This window comes from Diabrotica virgifera, chromosome 8 (genome assembly GCF_917563875.1).
Source record: "Diabrotica virgifera virgifera chromosome 8, PGI_DIABVI_V3a".
In the NCBI taxonomy this organism is placed as follows: Eukaryota; Metazoa; Arthropoda; class Insecta; order Coleoptera; family Chrysomelidae; genus Diabrotica; species Diabrotica virgifera.
The window spans coordinates 73,117,373-73,138,757 of NC_065450.1; the positions used below are offsets into that span (position 1 = coordinate 73,117,373).

A 21,385-nucleotide genomic window follows, 5' to 3' on the forward strand; every position below is an offset into this window, starting at 1 on the left:
CCGCGAATAGTTGGGTTTTAATTTCAGTATTTTTAAATACTATAATATTCCACAGGGTGATGCGAACTTTGAGAAAAACACGTTTGATTGGTATACCCGGTATACAATGACAATTTACCTGTCTAGCAACAATATTATTACAGCGATATTGTTAGAATAAGGCTATAACATAAGGCTTCATGACATGTTAAAAAATCACTTGAATCGGACAATAGGTTTAGGAAATTCGAGACATCAAAAATGACCAATTTTTAAGGTGGTGCGTTAATTTTTTGGAGAAGTATAACACTTACCGTAAATATCTTTTCATATTCCCTAGGTAATTGCAATAACCTAGGAGGATACCACAGTATATGCTGCTCCGCTAGCAACCCTTTGGCGGCCAGTTGACTCTTTCCGACGAACACTCCCAACTGCTCACACCAAGCTCTAGGAGTCTTCGTTTCCAGTCCCATATCCATCGACCACGTTAGAGCTACGGAGGCATTGAACCAGCCCCAGTCCATGGATTCGGTTACCAGTTCGAGATAGTACACTAATCGGACGAATTCGTTGTTCGCTTCGAAAATATCCGGGAGGGGTTGTTGATAGAGGTGGTGTTTGAGAAGGGCGGCGATGCGGAGGAACGGCAGACATAATTTTTGCACCTTAAAGTAAGAAAACAGATTAGTTTGGTTTGCAAAATACCGGGTGTCCACTTATATTTTCCCTCATTTTAACTGCCTATAACTTCTGAACGGCTAAAGAAAGAAATATGAGGTTTTCGCTGAAATGTTTCATTTTAGTAAAAGTTTTGTCTGAATGGATTGAATTTTTTATATCGCTTTCAAATACGAAAATAAAAATGGCGGATTTTTGAAAAAAACGTTGTTGACTTTTTTTTAATGGAACACCCAGTATATTTTTCTGTAAATCAAAAGAAAGGTCATTCACCTATCCAGCGATATAAAGTTTTTCAAAATCGGTTGGCAAATCACTGAGTAATTAATTTTTAAGATGAGCGGTGCAACGTGGATATCACATACCTCAATAACATAACTAAGCAAAATGATACTATTTTATGTGATTTCCACATTGCATCTCTCATTTTAAAAATCATTTGTTCAGTCATTTGACAACCGATTTTTAAAAATTTTATTTCGCTGGATAGGTTAATGACCGCTTTTTCAAGCTACAAAAAAATATACAGGGTGTTTCAATAAAAAAAGTCAACAACGTTTTTGAAGTTATACTTGTTTACCGGCGATAGAGGGTGAATTTTTATATGGTAAAACCTAGCGACCGGGCGTATGCGCATTATAACTTTGTTCTGATTGGATGTTCAAATGACATGTCAAAAATTATTCAATATGGCGGCTGTGGCACAGCTGTTGTTAGATTATTTATGGTTGTTGCGTTTTAAAATTTGTGTGAAAAGAAACAACAAACAAAAGTTCGTTAATAGTTATACTGCCTTTTTAAATAGTTTTCATATACCTATATTTTTGGACTTTTGGACTATTTTGGACAAGGAAAACTCATTCTAATTTGGTAAGTAGTTTTTATTATAATCATATTGTAATTATACATTTGGATTAGGTTGAAATACATACATTTATTTTCTCAAGAATGCGGATTTTAGAGAGAAATCCCAAATTAGGTTCGATTTTTATTTTTAAATTATGATTTTTTGGCGTAGATTTATTTATCTAGTAGGTATGTAATGCTTTTATTTACATACTTAATTTGATTACCAACAAAAGTTCTACCAATCTTCATCTAATATATTGTTTTCTTACTGTTTTGTTATATTTTTATATTTTCTTCCACAAAATTTAAACTACATAATTTAATTTTCAAAACAACTGTCAAACAGTAAAACGTTCAGTTACCGTATTTTTCCACATGATAAATAATGTGGGATTGGTCGAGTGAGTCTACGCTTCGATTACGAATCAAAGCGCCACGAAATTCACGGGTTCAATTCCCGATGCAAGTTTTTTTTATGCATGTTATGATTGTAAGTATATTTGTTATATAATTTTTTTTTTCAGAAAATGAGTATTTAAAATTTTTGCCAACAATTATTATCGTTCAGAAATCATTTTTTCTTTGTGGCATTTTTCAATGTGTTTGTGTGCGTTTTATTCTTTTATTTTTTTAAATTTTTGGTATTGTCTTAAAAATCAGATAATATGTAGTAGAAGTATAACTTCTTACGTGCGTACAAAGTACACACACATTCTTGTTTTATTCAAAAATCCACCATTTTTTATTTAAAAGTGATATAAAAAATGGTCATTTACCCAAAAACTTGAAAAAACGGTCATTTATCTATCCAAAGATATAATTTTTTTTTAAAATCGGCTGTCAAATGACTGATCAATTAATTTTTAAAATGAGAGATGCAATGTGGAAATCACATACATAATATCAATTTGCTAAGTTATGTTATTTAGGTATGTGATATCCACGTTGCACCTCTCATTTTAAAAATTAATTACTCAGTGATTTAACAACCGATTTTGAAAAACTTTATATCGCTGGATAGATGATAAAAAAGTCAACAACGTTTTTTCAAAAATCCGCCATTTTTATTTTCGTATTTGAAAGCGATATAAAAAATTTAATCCATTCAGACAAAACTTTTACTAAAATAAAACATTTCAGCGAAAACCGCATATTTCTATCTTGAGCCGTTTAGAAGTTATAGTCAGTTAAAATGGGGGAAAATACAAGTGGACACCCGGTATTATGTCAGTCAATGAGAGTAAAAAGACTATATTACTTCCGAGTTCTATCATACTGCATGGATTTTAATGAAATTTTAAGAATAGCCTCTACTTATCTTAGATTTCAAAGTCTACCCTATACTCATATACTATGCCGCTTTTATCTTGGGGTGGTTCCCACCCCTTTTCTGGTGGAAAATTTTTTGGTCAAAATAACCACGGAGGTGTCTAGATAACCTAGATTTTTTTGAAAACTCAATATTTTTTGAGTTATTCGTAGTTTTTCTGAAAAAACCTTTTCGGACGGGGTTTTCCGAATACCTTAAAAATTATGCATCTAACGAAAAAAACTATATAAAACATTTTTGTAGCATATGAAAAATCAAAGAGATACGGTAGGTGAAAAGAGATTTTTTTGGTGCATGCTCATATCGATGTATTCAACTTAAAATATCAGAAAACTCGATCGATTTTAGAAGTTTAATGCTACAAATACCTTCTGTAGTGCTTGAAAAGGCCTTTAAAACGAGCACTGTTGAATGTCGATTACATTCAAACTAAGCGAGATGTGATGGAAAAAAATTGATGACTAATTTATTTTAAGAAAAAATGCGAAGTATATTTAACCCCTTATCCACCAGAATTTAAGTGCATCGTCTTCCTTCTACAATACCTTTTATTGTAGTGTTATTTCTATGTTCAAAAAGTTGGACGGGTTTAAAATGCATGGTTTTAACAAAAAATTAAGATCAAATTATAGAGCGCATTTTAAAATTTTCTAAAACAAAAAAAATCTACGAATAAACTATACATTTTTGTACTGTATATTTTCTTCGTATCCCTCATCATTTTTGAGTTACATGGAGAAAAAGAAAGATTTTTAGGAAAATTTAAAAATGCGCTCTATAATTTGATCTTATTTTTTTCAAAACCATGCATTTTAAACCCGTCCAACTTTTTGAACATAGAAATAACACTATAATAAAAGGTATTATAGAAGAAAAACGATGCATTTAAATTCTGGTGGATGAGGAGTTACATATACTTCGCATTTTTTCTTAAAATAAATTAGTCATCAATATTTTTCCACCATATCTCGCTTAGTTTGTAATCGGCATTTAACAGTGCGCGTTTTAAAGGTCTTTTCTAGCACTACATAAGGTATTTGTAGCATTATACCCCTAAAACCGACCATTTCTGTTATTTAAGTTGAATACATCGATTTAAGCATGCACAAAAAAAATCTCTTTTCACCTACCATATCTCTTTTTGTATTATAACTAGAAGCTTGATAAAGAAATGAATATCTCTTTAATTTTTCATAAGCAACAAAAATGTTTATATAATTTTTAAGGTATGTATTCGCAAAAAACCGGCCCGAAAAGTTGACCTTCTTCAATGAAAATGGCAAATTTTCAACCACGAATAACTCAAAAAGTATCGAGTTTTCAAAGAAAAATTATAGAATAGTTTTTGCTTAGAATTAGGTTCTCTAGCCACTTTCGTGGTTATTTTGGCCAAAAGATTTTCCACCCCCGAGAAGTTATCAAATTATAACAATAATATAATGTACACTTCCATAAATATTTAAAAAAAATATTTGTCCTTCTATTAGGTGTTGCATTTTCTTTTTGGCCATCTGTATAGTAAAATTACATTTAATAAATTACCTGACACAATAAACCGAATATACAACACTATAATTAACAACCAAAGTGATAACAAATAAACTGAATGAAATTGTAACACTAGCAGAAGAACAATAATGTTTCAGTCGTGAAGATCATGCACAGACGCTATATTTATAATGAAGCAAGTGTAAGAGAAAACATTGGAATACAACAAATCGGCATATTTATGATTCGTGGACCTTAAGAAGGCATTTGAGAGAGTCAAATTAAAGAACGTTATCTACTTATAAGAGAGATACCTCTAGGAGTCATGTATATATATATAACTCTAATTGAAATTTAAAAAAAAATTCTTACCTGCAGTTCTAATCCAACCATATTAACTTTGATTATATTTTTATCAATACAACTTTCGGTATCATCGTTTTCCATATACAGATCAGTCTGCCCTAGACATTCGTTGATGAGTCCTAACGCATCAGTAAGATTATTAACATGTTCGGTATTTGCTCCTGTAGCAGCTTTAGTTCTTTCGAGTCCCGTTAATCCACAGGACACTTGTGCCACCACTTGATAATATAATAAATTATAAACCATCTGTACAGTCGTGGTAAAGTACACTAAAAATAAAATACATTCTATAAAAATCAAAAAACAAATTTTTATCTCTATATTTAGTAATATTACAATAACCGCATAAAGACATCTATATTATCCATCTATCATATATAATATCCGTGTATCTGTATGTGTAGAGTAGGGAGTGTGAGTCAAGTACCACAGCACTTAGGCCACAATTGACCTATTGTGCATCCTCCCAGGGGGTTGTCGTCCTCAGCTCATTGTCCATTCTGCCATTTTCAGGAAGGTGTACAAACCACCAGGGGAGATCTCCTCTATGTCTGCAAGTGTAGGCCAAGGCTCGCCGAACGCATACTCTCGTATTGACGATAACTCCGGACATTCACATAGGACATGCTCGACAGTTTCGTCATCTCGTTCACACTTCCTGCACAGAGCTGTGTCTACTAGCCCCAGTGTGTGGAGGTGTTTGCTTAGTTAACAATGGCCAGTTAAAAAACCAACTGTCAAGCGCATGTTTTTGCATTCTCAAGGTCTTTTCTGATGCTGACTTCCCAAGGTTCCTTAGTGTTACCTTGGCAAGTCTACATCCTGGCCCTTCTTCCCATCTTATCACGGTTTGCGTATGGGAGTGACAAAAAAATCACCAGTTCCTAAGAGTCTTATGCCTGCTGTCTTCCTAGCTAGCTGGTCAGCAATGCGGTTGCCTTCATTTCCATTGTGTCCTTTAGTCCACCTCAGGATGATGTTGTTACCATCCGAAGCTTGGGCTAGTGACTCTTGAAACTCCATTACTAGCCCTTGTCTGCAGCAGTCTGTGCAGATTATTATGGTTTTACCGGCTATACCTTTCCGGGTTATCTCTTGTGCGGCTATGGAGATACCGGCCACTTCAGTCTGAACTACGCTGGCATTTTTGCCCATAGCCCATTTTATACTAAGGTTCAGTGACCTGCATTTACACGCAATAAGTAAAACAAGAGAACAAACGATCCACAATATATTAAACTACATACTAATGAAATCTCATGATCGAAACTATGAAATCCGACATTACTGAAAACATTTAATTCTCTGCAGTGCCCTTAACAGCATGACATGACATGAGTCGAACAAAATAATGCAAGTGTGATTGTTTTATTTTAACATTTTCCGGAAAATATTTAACCCATTTGTTCAAATTACTAAATACATGATTTACTTACTTTGATCCAAAGGCATAGGCAGCAGTAAAATATACTGCAACAATAAAGCTATGGGATCTCTAAGTAAAAGGGGCACTTCTCTTTCAACACGTGCTAAAGAAGTGACTGGAACTTTGGCTTGCATTCCACACAATTGTTGGAAACTCATCCATGCTGGCCACATGGCCAACACTCGTGCGACTCTCGCGTGGACAGCTAATACGTGAAGTAGAGGAACTAAAACAAAAGTATTGTTTTTATTATAAATATCACGGTCTCAAGTCACTGTTTAAAATCACCGTTATCTAAAAATCACGGTCACTGATCAAGGCGTGATTTAAACATCACCACATTCACCATCACTACTATTCGCTGATAGTTTCTGAGTGGTTTTAGTCAGGGATCCCAGGCCTATTTTCACCATCTACTACTAACAAGCTAATTTCTCGTGAGTAGCTTTATTTTGACGAGACGCCCAACTTTTTTCTTTACAATTTCCTTATGTGGTAGATAACAAAGATAACAGGGATAGTCCAGTCGGGTTAGACGAATAACAGGCCTAATCTTGCATGCCGAGCTGCCCCAAATTTTATTTTTCTAATCTTTAGGGAAGGTCAATAGTAGTGTAAATTTAAAATCTCGACTGAATTCCGCCGTTGCGTTAGCCGTCATTTTGATTCTAAACGGGAACCGTTTTTGCTCAATATCTCCGCCATTTTCAACTCCTCGACAAAAATAGTGAGAACTAAAATTGTTAAAAATGTGATTTTCTATAATTTCTTTCATTACAATTTTTTTCGTGCTGTCGATAATTATTAAAATAATAGCTGTAATTATTTTCTCCCATAACTATTAAAATGTCGACGGCACGAAAAAAATTGTAATTGAAATTATAGAAAATCACATTTTCAACAATTTTAGTTGTTATACTTTGTGTCGAGAAGTTGAAACTGGCGGAGATATTGAGCAAAAACGGTTACCGTTTAAAATCACAATGACGGCTAACGCAAAGGCGGAATTCAGTCCAGATTTTAAATTTATACTACTATTGACCCTCCTAACAGTGGTGAATTTCGCCGAAAATCTGGCCAAAATGTAAAAATCTAAGTTTATAGATATACCCTGAGAAATTTTATATGAACCTTGCTCTGTAGGTTTTTGACAATCATAAACGGCCGTCAAGGGTAGAACAATACAAGCAGATCATGCATGGGCGCCCATCTAAAAATTTTTTAGGGGAGGGGCAAGACGTGAATATGTTACACATTACATTTTGTATACTTTGAATGACAATATATTATAGTTTAAAGCAACGGAAAAGCTAGGGGGCCGTGGCCATTCCCGTGGGCATGGGCGGCTATGAGATCATATATTTATATTAGTGTAAAGTTGTGATTGAACGACACCGGACCAAATAAAAATTAAGTGTGTTATACAATAATATTGGGGCATTGTTTGGTTTTCATTTAGAACTATAGACGTGTATTATTTTGTTAGTTTATAGTGGATGCTATGTCTGGAGGTAAGTGGAGTATTTTAATATACTTTTTAGACTTTTTTTTTCGTAAAATAGACTTTATTTACAATATGTTTGCAAATTGGAAAGAATTTTCAAACGTTTTAAGTTTTCCAAGTTTTAAAAAGGGAAAAGTAAAAAAGTCTACTTTGCCCAGCAAAGATATTTTGCTTAATAAATAGTTCAAAATGTATATAAATATTCCTCAAAAAATCATCTGCAGCCAAAAGCAGCCTTAGCGGAATTTTTCATTTTAAAAAAATATAACATGCTGTTGAATTTGTACATAAAAAGACTTTGCTGTTATATGGTCAGTTAATAAAGTAAGAACAAAATATGAAGCATCTGATCCAGTAAATTTACAGTTTTTTTACACAAGAGCCGCCGTTTTATTGTTATTTTTTGCTTTCTTCTTCTTTTTCTTAATCTTTAAGTCCTTTTACTCTTATGTATAATCCTATGTTTTTGCTTCCTTACTTTTATATTTTTTAATAATTTTGGTAGAGTGAGTCAAAAATTTTAATTTTTTAAAAATGAAATGCATAAACGGAACTTTGTGTTAAGAAGCCACACATTGGTAAGTAATAATTATAATGAATCGGATTCATTTACAAAACAATTAAGATGTATTAAGACCTACCTATTTTTGGCTTCTTAATATAAAGTATTGTTTATGAATTTTATTTAAAAAAAAGGCAAAACTTTTTGACTCACACGACCAAAATTATTAAAATATATAAAAATAAGAAAGCAAAAAGATAGACCTATACATAAAGGTAAAATTACTTAAAGATTAAAAAAAAAAGAAGAAGAAAGCAAAAAAATAACAAAAAACTGCGGTTTTTGTGTAAAAAAAACTGTAAATTTACTGGATCAGCTGCTTCATATTTTGTTCTTACTTTATTAACTGACCATATAACAGTAAAGTATCTTAATATAGAAATTCTCCAGCATGTTACAGTTTTTTAAAATGAAGAATTCCGCTAAGTTTGTAACTTGTTGCAGATGATTTCTTGAGGAATATTTATATACATATTGAATTATTTATTAAGCCAAAAATCTTTGCTGGCCAAAGCTGACTTTTTTACTTTTCCAATTTTAAAACTTGGTAAACCGAAAACGATTGAAGATTCTTGCCATCATTTTGTAAATATGTTGTAAATAAAGTTTATGTTAGGAAAAATAATCTAAAAAGTATATTGAAATACTCCACTTACCTCAAGAAATAGCATTCACTATAAAATAACAAAATAATACACGTCTATAGTTTTAAACGAAAACCTAACAATGCCTCAATTGTATAACACACTTTAATTTTATTCGGTCCGCTTTTGTTCAATCCCAACTTTACACTAATATAAATATGTGATATGCTTGTATTGTTCTATAGACCAGTAAGGATCTGTTTTTAGGTGGATGTGAGAGGTGGCATTCAGATTTTTGCGGATGAAGTTAGGTGATAACTTCGTTAATAATAATTGATTTATGCTCCTTCTCAAATATGCCCGGAACATTAATAAAAAAAATAAAATATTTAAAAATTTCAAAAAATTTCGTTTTTTTTTCTACTTTTTTTGCTTATAACTTTGAAACGATTCATTTTGGAACAAAGTCGTATAGGAATAAAATAAAGATAATTAAATTTTCTATCAGATGCGATTGGTTAAAAATGTCTTAATTTATCACCCTTGCTGCAAAATAGCAATAAATATGAAATAAGGGGGCAAAACAGGCCTGTCCTTATTCAATGATTTTCCATCACTTAGGTCACACTTGGAACCTTCCTGATTCGCTTAGAAAATTTTTGTAATGTGCTAAAACTGTACACCAAATTTCTCGCAAAATAAAACATTTTTTTTTTTGTATTTCTTGGGTAATTCTAAGCAAAAAATGTTCTTACAAGTTTTTTCGTAGGATGCATAGTTTTCCAGATAAACGGAGTGGAACTTTCAAAAATTCTTTTGATTAAAAAATAAAAAAAAAATTATTATTAAACCATTTGTTTGTAAGCCAAAACATTGTTTATAAGTTTAAAACATTGCTGAGGCCCCTTAAATAATCCGATTTTAATTCTGTAAAGTGTATTAGATAGGTAGAGCACCTCTTTATATGTAAAAAAATTAGACAACTTCTAAATGGTCTACTTTTTGTTCAGAAAGATTTTAAAAAAATTGAACTTTTTTAAAAACATTTAGATTGCAAATTTATTATGCAAAATCTATTAAGTCGATTTTAATGAAATTTGGTACACGGTTTAAGTATATTACGAAGAATTTCCTAAGCGAATGACTAAGGTTCTAAGTGCCACCAAAGGGGTTAAGAAACATTGAATAACAACAGGCGTATTTTGCTCCTTATTTTGTATTTATTGCTATATTGTAGAAAATGTAATACGTTAAGACATTTTTGACCAGTCGTATATCATACAAAATTCAATTATCTTTATTTTATTTCTGTACGACTTTGTTCCAAAACGAATCGTTTTAAAGTTATAAGCAAAGAAAGCAGAAAAAAATCGATGTTTTTCGAAATTTTTAAATATTTTAATTTTTTTATTAAGTTCCGGGCATATTTGAGAAGGAGCATAAGTCAATTATTATTACTGAAGGTGTCACCTAACTTTATCTGGAAAAATCCGAATGCCACCTTTCACATCCAAAAATAGACGTTTTTTCACAGATCCTTACTGGTCTACTACCCTCAACGGCCGTTTATGATCCTCCGAAACCTACAGAGCAAGATTCATATAAAATTTCTCGGAGTATATAAACTTAAATTTTTGCATTTTGGCCAGGTTTTCGGCGAAATTCACCACTGTGCTTCCTAAAGATTAGAAAAATAAAATTTGGGTCAGCTCGGCATGCAAGGTTAGGCCTGTTATTCGTCTATCCCGATTGGACTATCCCTGCTATCTTTGTTATCTACCAAATACGGAAATTTTTATAAGGAAAAAAGTCGGGTGTCTCGTCAAAATTAAGTTACTCACGAAAAATTAGCATGTTAGTTGTATATGGTGAAAATAGGTCTGGGATCCTTGGCTACTGCGACTGGGACTTCTTGCTTGTTGGAACAAACCTTTAAGTTAAAATGTTAACATACCTATACAATCTCTTTTGGGTAGAAGAGTGGAACCGCTTGAAAACTGGACGAGCGATCCTCCCCTCTGAATCAATTCTACTTCTAGATTCGTTCGCGCTATCGAGGTAACAAATAGAAGCAAACTCTGAAGATTATGAATTATGGGTTTCTCGTTTTTAAATTTAAACCTAGCCTTCAATTGGGTGCTGTTCGACATATCTTCCATAACTTTTCCTATCGCTTCCGCCATCTTCATTGTATTCTAAAAATATTTATTTAAAAAAATTTACGTAGAAAAATCAATGTAGTACTTACTGGTTTTCTATCATTTTCTATTAAAAGGTTATTAAGTTCTTCTAAAATGTGAGACATGTTTCCTTTTGGTCTTGAGCGCACCATTTGAGTTTTATCACCTAATTGTGAGGATAGTGGTAAAAACGAGTTGGCTAATTGTCTACACAAAGGACATAAATACTCCCCCCTAAAAACGAACAAATTTTATCAAATTCTTCAATTTATCTACACTTGCGTGCAAAAAAATCGACTCAAAATAAAATTAAGTTATATTTTTTGACTACGCCGTTTAGCAAGTGTCTATCCACATATAAGTAAAATTAGAAGTAAAATATTGTGAACAGATACAATTTTTATTTGAAGGACACCAATATTTACAATAAGTAGAGAAGATAATGGATGCCCAAATGGATGATAAATCTGTTGTTTTAATAATATACTCACTTTTCTGGAGACAGAGTAAGTTGTCTTTGTTGCGTTCGTAACGATGATAAGTACGAATTTAAACAATCCAGATGAAGATGATGTCCACAAGTCTGAACATGTACACCACCATCCCATCCTTGATTTACAGAGAGAAACCATGATTGCTAAAAAAAATGTGATCGTTTATTTACAATGCATACGTGTATTTATATTTTGTAAAATCTATTTTAAATAAACGAAAATGGGGTCTTTTGTTACAAAATATTATATTATTCTTAGTTGACCAAATGGTGAAACTGATACCTCCGGCGTGCATACAGTGATAAAGCTTTATTCGAAAATTTCTTCCATATTTCGAAGGATTTTCGGAGGCATTCGTTGACGTAAATCCTCTAAACATCCGGGTGGTGTTCTAGATTTATAGATTTGTAGGTGTCACCACAAAAAAATCCAGTAGAGACAAATCTGGTGAGCGATGAGCCCATTCGATGCTGCATCTCCTTTAAATCGAATGCCGTTGGAAATTTTCGTCTAAATATTGACAAACAAATAAACCATAATACATAGGAGCATCGTCCTGTTGAAAAATCAAATGATCTTCATCATATTGTTGATAATTTTCAATAATATCAATCGATAAATTTTGAGAGACTGATATTCACAAGCGAATCCTTTAATTTCATGTTCTCTATGTGTTTATATCAGATCATTAGTGTGACAAATCGAGGGTTTAGTGTCAAACAACGTTATCTACATTTTTTGTGAAATTGAGATATATCTATAATCGAGTTCACCGTTTTCGACTTCATTTACTAACAAAAACCTGTATCTCTATCTGCAGCAGATTACAAAATACATTAAACGTTAACTACAGATTGTGAAAAAATTGTTCATATCAAAAACATCTAAGAGGTGATAACGTTATTTCACAGTGAATTTCGTGATACATCAAAAACAGTTATCGACTGTTAACGTTTATTGACACTAATATTTTAAGCTGTAATTGTAGACAGCGTTATTATTATAATTCGTATTTGTTTGAAAAACGTCATTTTGATACTGGATAGCTAAATACATTTGTTTATTTTCGATACTGTTCGACTCTACCATCTGATTACTCATTACATGATTACATGAATAAGTACAATAATCTGATTACTCATTACATTTTTTAGTTTTGCCGAAGTTAAAAGAAAACATATATGTTATTTTCTCATTGCCGGTTACGTATATATTTGTCGTAATTATTTAATATTTTGGTTTTGTCAGTGTTTAACAGAAAAATGTCCAGTCGTAGCACAAAACTTTGTATGACACGAAGCACTAGCGGGTCGTGGATCTTCTGAGGTAGCCTCTTGCCTTACAAATACAATGAAAACTGAAGTTACTGGGAAAGACTTCGCTTTTATGTCTGAAAGTTGTTCGGGCCAAAATGTTTCTGTTTGCTGTTGAAACACTAAATATTTCAAAAATCGACCAGTAAATCGACCAAAATTTGAGCCCGGATATTCCCAAATGGAACGTGATATGGTCCATGCCCACATCGAAAACGCGAATAAAGGCTTGGAAATTTATGATCCATCGGGATGGTATATGTACAGTGATTAAAATGGCTTTAAAGAAATCAAAACAGGAAGTAGTTGAAATAGATCAGGAAGACATTTTAAATTTTAAAGAACTTCAAATTCAAATGATTAAAAATAAAAAAAACTGACATTGAAGGAAATGTTGTCAAATGGTTGAACATAGTTTGGCTACAATATAAATATTATAAAAGAAGACACTGCACACAGTTATTTCAAATATAATTTGAAATCAGACAACTTTACGAAATTAAAAATACAGAGAAGGCAACTTCGAACATTTTCAATTAGCAAACTTCTGCCAAGAAAAGAATTTGACAAACCGTTAACGATTAATAATAAAAAGTTAAGAGGTTTAGTAGAACTCTGTGAGCAAAAATTAAGGACCAATATCACTTCTTTTACTAGAATCTTCAAGGAAGGGGTGATGATCATAATGAAAATGTTTCAGAAGATGAATACTTTTAAAGATAGTACCTATTCGCGGTGTGCAAGTACTTGGAAAGGGAAACGAGAAACGACCGTGCGCGAGTCGCGGAGAAATATTGCAACTATCTTAAATAATTCATATTGTCAATTGAAATTGTCAAATTGACGTATATTTCATACCTTCTGTCACTGACTCAGAAAAATTATATATTGCTCCACAATATTGATATGATATGCAATTATTATATAAAGGTAAATTTAATTAATTGTATTTTGCTTGCAGTACTGCATTTTAATAACGGATTTTATTTACTACATACAATTGTTTACGTTTGCTAAACATAACCTGCATCTTATTTTTTTCTTCTTATTATTTTTTTGGACTATGGTCTTGACAATTATCCAGCAACCAGGACTAATATAATTGGCCAATATAATTAAAAGTGCGAATAAAAGTACAGAGCGTAGAAATAGAGGTCGCTTTGCCGAACTTGCACGGTCCCAATAATAGACCTGGATCCCGCGTAAGAAAGAAAAGTTGATTAATAGCAAGCTGAAAATTTGTTAATAGCTTAACGGTGTCTAGTCGGACAAACTTTGATGCACGGGAACACTGGAACAGGGGAAGTTTTAATTGTGGAGCATGATAAACGTGTCGTCCTGACAAGTTTATGATGGTGAAAAATAGCAAGTTGTTTTTAAGTTTATTCGATAGCCAACGTTATGTAATATATGCGAAAATGTTTGTCCGACAAAAATGTTGGGCATTTTAACGAGTCCGACACGTAGAACATGTCACATCACAGGAATTATGTTGGTGATGAATAGCAGTCTGATTTTTGCATGAGAGTTTAATGAAAGGTTAAAAAAGCAATTGGAAGTTCTGTCCGACAAAATTAATGGGAAGTTTTCGTAGTCGGACATTCTAAACAGGTAAGATATAGACAAAAATGCTGGTGATAAATAGCTTTCCGACAAAGACGAAATTTAATAAAGTAAATTATTCCTTAGCAAGAATGACTCTTGTCGGAAAAAAATAAGGGGTAGATTTTGTAGTCGGACAATTTAAAAAAATAATTTTTGAAATTTTAATAAGGGGTGATTACTCTATGTCAAAAGCACCTGCAATCAATTACAATCGATATCTTTCGATTTATCTCAACATCATTTAGATACCTCACTGTAATACATTTATAGTAGATCAGGCAAATTATATTATGGATTGGGTGGTCTAGCTATCTTTGTCTGCCACATGCGCGGGATCGCTTGGTTAAAAGAGATAGATAGACCACCTATCGACTTTTTGCACTGTATTCCCTGTCTACCCTTATGTCTATGAATACATTTCCATTTAAAAAAACTGTCACTTTTGACAATAATTCATAATAAATTGCAATCGTAACTTCAAATTTAAACTAATCGATTTATTTTGGCAGCAAATTATTTCTTGCCCTGTGACATATTAATTACATTATTTCATTTGTAGAAAGTTGAGAAAAATTACGTTATACAATTTTAGTAATAATTTATTTAGGTACCCTTTTTCAATCAAGCAAAGCATTATAGCACGAAGAATGATATTCAATAGAACTTTCACAATAATTATCTGGCAACTGAACCTCATTTAATTGATGACCAAGTATTTTACTAACTTTGTAAAATGTTCGAAAATTACTCAAAAATGTTCCGTTGAATGGTTTCACTTTTGATTTGGCGACTTAAAATTTAAACTGTTGACACTCAAAAATAGACAAAAAAACACTCCATAGTTAATATAAATTTTAATTTCCAACACACGTGGCAAACAGAAACTCAGAGACCATGTACTTTCAAATACTACTTTGTATAGCACAAAGTGTCACACTGACAAATGCAGCCTTCTAATACATACTTCTAAGCATAATGTGTCATATTTACGTATATTCTTATAAGCACCGAAGTTTTAGACTCTTCACATTTTTCAATGTCGTTTACAGGGTTAAGATTTAAGTATGGAAAAAAATGTATACAACGTTTTTTATAGGAAATTTTCCGTACTTTCTGATGCACCTAATTAGAAAACCCTAAGAGATTTCTTTCACATCTTCTTTGACATTTTTTATTGTCGTTTTGAGAATATCTAGAACAAACTCCACCCAAAAAAATAATTGTTTTGCAATATATACATGCATTGATACTTACCTCACTGTTTTTGGAGTGTGCATGTATATATATGCACATGCAAATATGTGAATATAAATAATAATATACAACTAAAATAGCTTTATCAATATGTGACTAAGTCATTCTGAAAAAATGTTTTTTATTTATTTCCTTCGATTTGCCCAAACTTTTTGTCCGACATAAAACTTTTTGCGTTACAAAATATAATTTGTACATAAACAAATCAAAATTAGCTTGTTATTTATCACCAACATGTTTGTCTATATCTTACATGTTTAGAATGTCCGACTAGGAAAATTTCCCATTCATTTTGTCCGACAGAACTTCCAATTGCTTTTTTAACCTTTCATTAAACTCTCATGCAAAAATCAGACTGCTATTCATCACCAACATAGTTCCTGTGATGTGACATGTTCTACGTGTCGGACTCGTTAAAATGCCCAACATTTTTGTCGGACAAACATTTTTTCATATATTATATAACGTTGGCTATTGAATAAACTTAAAAACAACTTGCTAATTTTCACCATAATAAACTTGTCAGGACGACACGTTTATCATGCTCCACCGTTAAAACTTCCCCTGTTTCAGTGTTCCCGTGCATCAAAGTTTGTCCGACTAGACACCGTTAAGCTATTAACAAATTTCCAGCTTGCTATTAATCAACTTTTTTTTCTTACGCGGGATCCAGGTCTATAAGCATTTAGACATTTCATAAGTTTAATATTTGTATGTTATTAGAAAAATAAATTTTTTTATTTAAATACACTTATAACATTTTTTATAATACAGGGTTAGTGCTGCATTGGATATCCTGAAAATTTTGAAAATATCAGCGAATTTAAGTTAAAGGATATCCTGAAAAAAAAAGGGGAAATATCAGTGAAATTTTTCAACATTTTAGGGAAATTACATTTTTATATTTTCACCCAGCAGTGCTAACCCTGTAGTAAAACTATTATTATCAGGTGCGACGTTAACGGTTACAAAAAATATATATCGGTAATATCAAAAAGCGTTATCAGGTCATTATTAGAAAAAAATTCTATTTTTTTCTCTGTAGAATAACAATAACCTGTAATAATTTTTACCATATGTCAAAGAAACCATAATAATACTATATAAATTTACAGATTTCTATTGTCATGTATTTTGCCTCCGTAATCACAAATTTGTTGGCCGAAATTACGTTTCAAAACAGTTTTTCGCATTTTCTGCCACTTTATGTTTTTGTAGTTAACGTTGTTTGATACTAAACCCTCGAAATATGACAAAAAAAAAACAAAAGCTGAAGAAGGAAGAAATTAAAATCTAAATCATTGGCGTACTAAATCAACTAATTACCACTAATACTTACTGGATCAAAATGCCTATCAAGTTCATCAATTCTCCTATCATATTCTGCTCCGAGTGACGTGCCCCTATCGTCTTTATAGAAAAACGACGATTGTTCCTCTTCGCAGGTTGGCAGCACTGACCTTTCTGGTTGATCGTGCCTTCGCATATGACCGATGATGCTAGTAGCCTGTAAATAGTAAACAATGAAATTTTCTATAATATATTTATCTGAATTTAATGTGTTTTTTGCGTTGTCTTTTTAATGACTAATTCGAAAGGTGAAAAAAAATTGTTCCTCTTTTTGGATAAGATGATCCCTGTTTTGTAGTGACATTTTTTATAATTTGGCCATAGCTCTGAAGACGGATTTGTAACCCGTCAGCAACTCATTCATTTGTCATAAGTCCAGGGCGCATCTGTTTTGAGATGGACGTTGAGAGGTGACTCAAATTTTGTTGCAGAAATTGCTTGAAAATATCTCAAATAATAATATTTGAGTTATCCTCCCACTCAAAATGGTCCGGAACATTGTTTAAATAATCAAAATGTCAAAATATGAAGGAAAAATTCGATTTTTGTATTGGTTTTTTGATTATAACTTTAAAACTATTCATTTCTGAGAAAAGTTGTACTGACATAAAAGTTGCGTAATTAAATTTCCAACAATATAAAATTGGTTAATAATTTAAAAAATAGTCACTCTAGTTGCAAAATAGCAATAATTGCGAAAAAAACCATACAAAAACAAGTACAGTGGAACCTCGATAACCCGGATTAATCGGGACCGCGGCCGATCCGGGTTATCGAAAATCCGGGTTAGCCGGAGAATATAGTAAAAATTAATAAATAACCTCCATTATAATTACAAAAACATGAAACACATATGCACAGTACACATCTAAATTACGTATAGTTGTATAGAGTGTAGAGTTTTGTTCATTTCTTGGTAAAAAACTCAGTCATACTGTAGAGATGTACCGACACCATAATATGGTAGGTCTGGATCCCGCGTACGAAAAAAAAGTTGATAAATAGCAAGCTGAAAATTTGTTATTAGCTTAAGGGTGTCTAGTCGGACAAACATTAATATATGGGAACACTGGAACAGGGGAAGTTTTAACTGTGGAACAGGCTAAAAATTTGGAACGGTCAGACCACGAAAACGGCACATGTATTTTGTCCGACAGAACAGACTTAAACTCTCCGAACAGAGATTAAACTCTCATGCAAAAATCAGACTGCTATTTATCACCAAATTGGCGTTTTAATGAGTGGAACATGTAGAATATGTCAAATGACAGGAATTATGACAGGTGATAAATAGCAGTCTGATTTTTGCATGAGAGTTTAATCTCTGTTCGTAGAGTTTATGTCTGTTCTGTCGGACAAAACAAATGTGCCATTTTCGTGTTCTGACCGTTCCAGATTTTTTACCTGTTCCACAATTAAAACTGCCCCTGTTCCAGTGTTCTCATATATCAAAGTTTATCCGACTAGACACCCTTAAACTATTAACAAATTTTTAGCTTGCTATTAATCAACTTTTTTTTCATACGCGGGATCCAGACCTATGGTATCATAATATCATATTATGATGCTGCAATAAATTTATTTTAAAGATTCGCCTTTATCAATCCTACCTAATGTTTGTAGTTTCTTTTCCATTGTCACAACATTTTTACGTTTTGTTAACATTACAGTTTTGTTACCATTACGTAGACAAAAATCAGGCAAACACAATCTGAAGCACGATTACAGAACGGAAGTGATTAAAACAATGTTGTTATTTAAGAACAGACTAAGGCCATTGTTTTAAAAAAGAATTTTTAAATAGTCACGTCTATTTTAAACAATGCTAAGACAGTTTGACATAAATAACGGAAAAGGAATACAGACAGGTGCCTGTTCTTTCCGATAAGCTGAGACGGTCGCTCTGCCTGCCGCCGTGTGCATGAATCATTTTTACTGTTGTACATACTTATATGTGTTCAAATTACACAAATACACATTATCTCTCAAATATTATTTGACCTACATACATTTTTATTTGATAAAATTGTTAAATTGTTTATTTGTTAAATTTTTGTCTGATGAAAATCGGTCCGGGTTAGCCGGACTTCCGGGTTATCGGGGGCCGACTTATCGGGGTTCCACTGTACTCGCATTTTACGTTTTTCAACCATTTATGCTATTCGCGGTGTGCAAGTAATTGGAAGGGAAACGAGAAACGACCGTGCGCGAGTCGCGGAGAAATATTGCAACTATCTTAAATAATTCATATTGTCAATTGAAATTGTCAAATTGACGTATATTTCATACCTTCTGTCATTGAAGCAGAAAAATTATATATTGCTCCACAATATTGATATGACATATGATATGCAATTATTATATAAAGGTAAATTTAATTAATTGTATTTTGCTTGCAGTACTGCATTTTAATAACTAATTTTATTTACTACATACAATTGTTTACGTTTGCATAACATAACCTGCATCGTATTTTTTCTTCTTATTATTTTTTTGGACTATGGCCTTGACAATTATCCAGCAACCAGGACTAATATAATTGGCCAATATAATTAAAAGTGCGAATAAAAGTACAGAGCGTAGAAATAGAGGTCGCTTTGCCGAACTTGCACGGTCCCATATACTTGGGACCTTCATATTTTACCCAGAAAAACTTTATAACATAGTTAAACAACACTGTAAATTTCATTAAGATCGGTTTAACAGATTTTGCAAAATAAATTTTGCAATCCAGCTTTCTCAAAAAAAATTCATTTTTTTAATATGTTGGAAGACTGAAAATAAAGCAGATAGCAAGTTGAATTATTTTTTGCTTATAGAAGTGAACTGTACCTTTTATTTGCAATTTGCAAAATTAAAATCGATTAATTACCACGGCGTCAGGAAATTTTTTAAATAAACTTTAATTTTTGGTGCTACGCGCAGGACAGCGGTGTTCAATTCACGCAAGTTGATTTCCACCAAAATTTCTTCCAATCTTTATCTAATATATTATTTTCTTACTCTATATTTCGTTGTATTTTAATATTTTAATTCCACAAAAATCAAACTAATTTTATTGTTGTTTGTGAAATATTGTTTAAACAATTGCATATTTATGTTTAAAAATAATACAATTTTATTCTCTAAGTTAAAATATATGAACAAAGAAAGTTTTTGCTAAAAAAAGTGTTATTTCAAAGGATAGAGTATGTGTTTTATTTTGCAATAAACAAATTTATTTATTTATATCGAAATGTAATAAAAATTTAAATGAATCAATAATTATCAAAGGTCACTAGAATGCCCAATCAGACCAAACTATCCGCTGTCCTGCGCGTAGCACCAATAATTAATGTTTATTTAAAAAAAATCCTGACGCCGTGGTAGTTAATCGATTTGAATTTTACAAATTGTAAATGAAACGTACAGTACACCTCTATACGCAAAAAAAAAAATCAACTTGCTATCTGCTTTATTTTTAGTCCTGTAACATTTTGAAAAAATGAATTTTTTTTGCGAAAGCTGGATTGCAAAATTTATTTTGTAAAATCTATTGAACCGATCTTAATGAAATTTACAATATTCTTTTACTGTATCATAAAGTTTTTCTAGGTGAAATATGAAGCTCCTAAGTTTAGCATAAATGGTTGAAAAACGTATAATGCGAATACTTGTTTTTGTATGTTTTTTTCGCAATTATTGCTATTTTGCAACAAGGGTGACTATTTTATAAATTCTTAACCAATTCTATATTGTAGGAAATTTAATTACGCAACTTTTATGTTAGTACAACTTTTCTCGAAAATGAATACTTTTAAAGTTATAATCAAAAAACGAAGAAAAAAGTCGAATTTTTCCTTCATTTTTTGACATTTTGAATATTTAAACAATGTTCCGGACCTTTTTGAGAGGGAGGATAACTCAAATATTATTATTTGAGTAATTTTCAAGCAATTTCTGCAAAAAAATTTAAGTCACCTCTCAACGTCCAAATGTACTAATATTTTTACAGATGGGCCCTGGTCTAGTACCTATTACAACACATATCAGTCTTTTGTAATTGTTAAATTGATTAACTTCACAGTAATTCTAATGACTCTTATAGGTACAGTTGCAGCGTTAAGGACGAAGTTTGCTTGTAAGTACGCAGCAAGTTCGCAGAAGAATTTTCGGTGAAGGTTAGGTACCGCGCCGAGGAGAGTAGTTCCAAATTGACCATCACGATGTGAACTCCGAACAGATTGTGTTCCGAGATATGGATGAGTAATCGTTTGATTGGATCTGTTATTACCGGTAGATCGTAGTTCTTGGTTTTGATAATGGTTTTCAATGTTTCAAATTGTGATTTTGTGTTGGTTAGAAGAATCAACTTCCCTTTTTTTGGATCTGAAAGTGAATGAAATGGATACCCACGATGTGTTGCGCAGTTGTAAGCCGG

At 32.1% G+C, this 21,385-nt stretch overlaps 1 protein-coding gene across 1 annotated transcript in view; it reads right to left on the reverse strand.

Moving 5' to 3' along the window:
* The window catches only part of LOC126889845 (E3 ubiquitin-protein ligase Ubr3), a 171,462-nt gene that overhangs the window by 25,414 nt on the left and 124,663 nt on the right, over positions 1-21,385 (reverse strand). The window contains exons 19-25 of the mRNA XM_050658529.1: positions 16,955-17,122; positions 11,441-11,586; positions 11,018-11,183; positions 10,724-10,964; positions 6,130-6,345; positions 4,700-4,962; positions 294-647 (exon numbers count right to left, since the gene is read on the reverse strand). Coding sequence (XP_050514486.1) covers positions 294-647; positions 4,700-4,962; positions 6,130-6,345; positions 10,724-10,964; positions 11,018-11,183; positions 11,441-11,586; positions 16,955-17,122 — 1,554 coding nt within the window. The remainder of the gene's footprint in view (positions 1-293; positions 648-4,699; positions 4,963-6,129; positions 6,346-10,723; positions 10,965-11,017; positions 11,184-11,440; positions 11,587-16,954; positions 17,123-21,385) is intronic.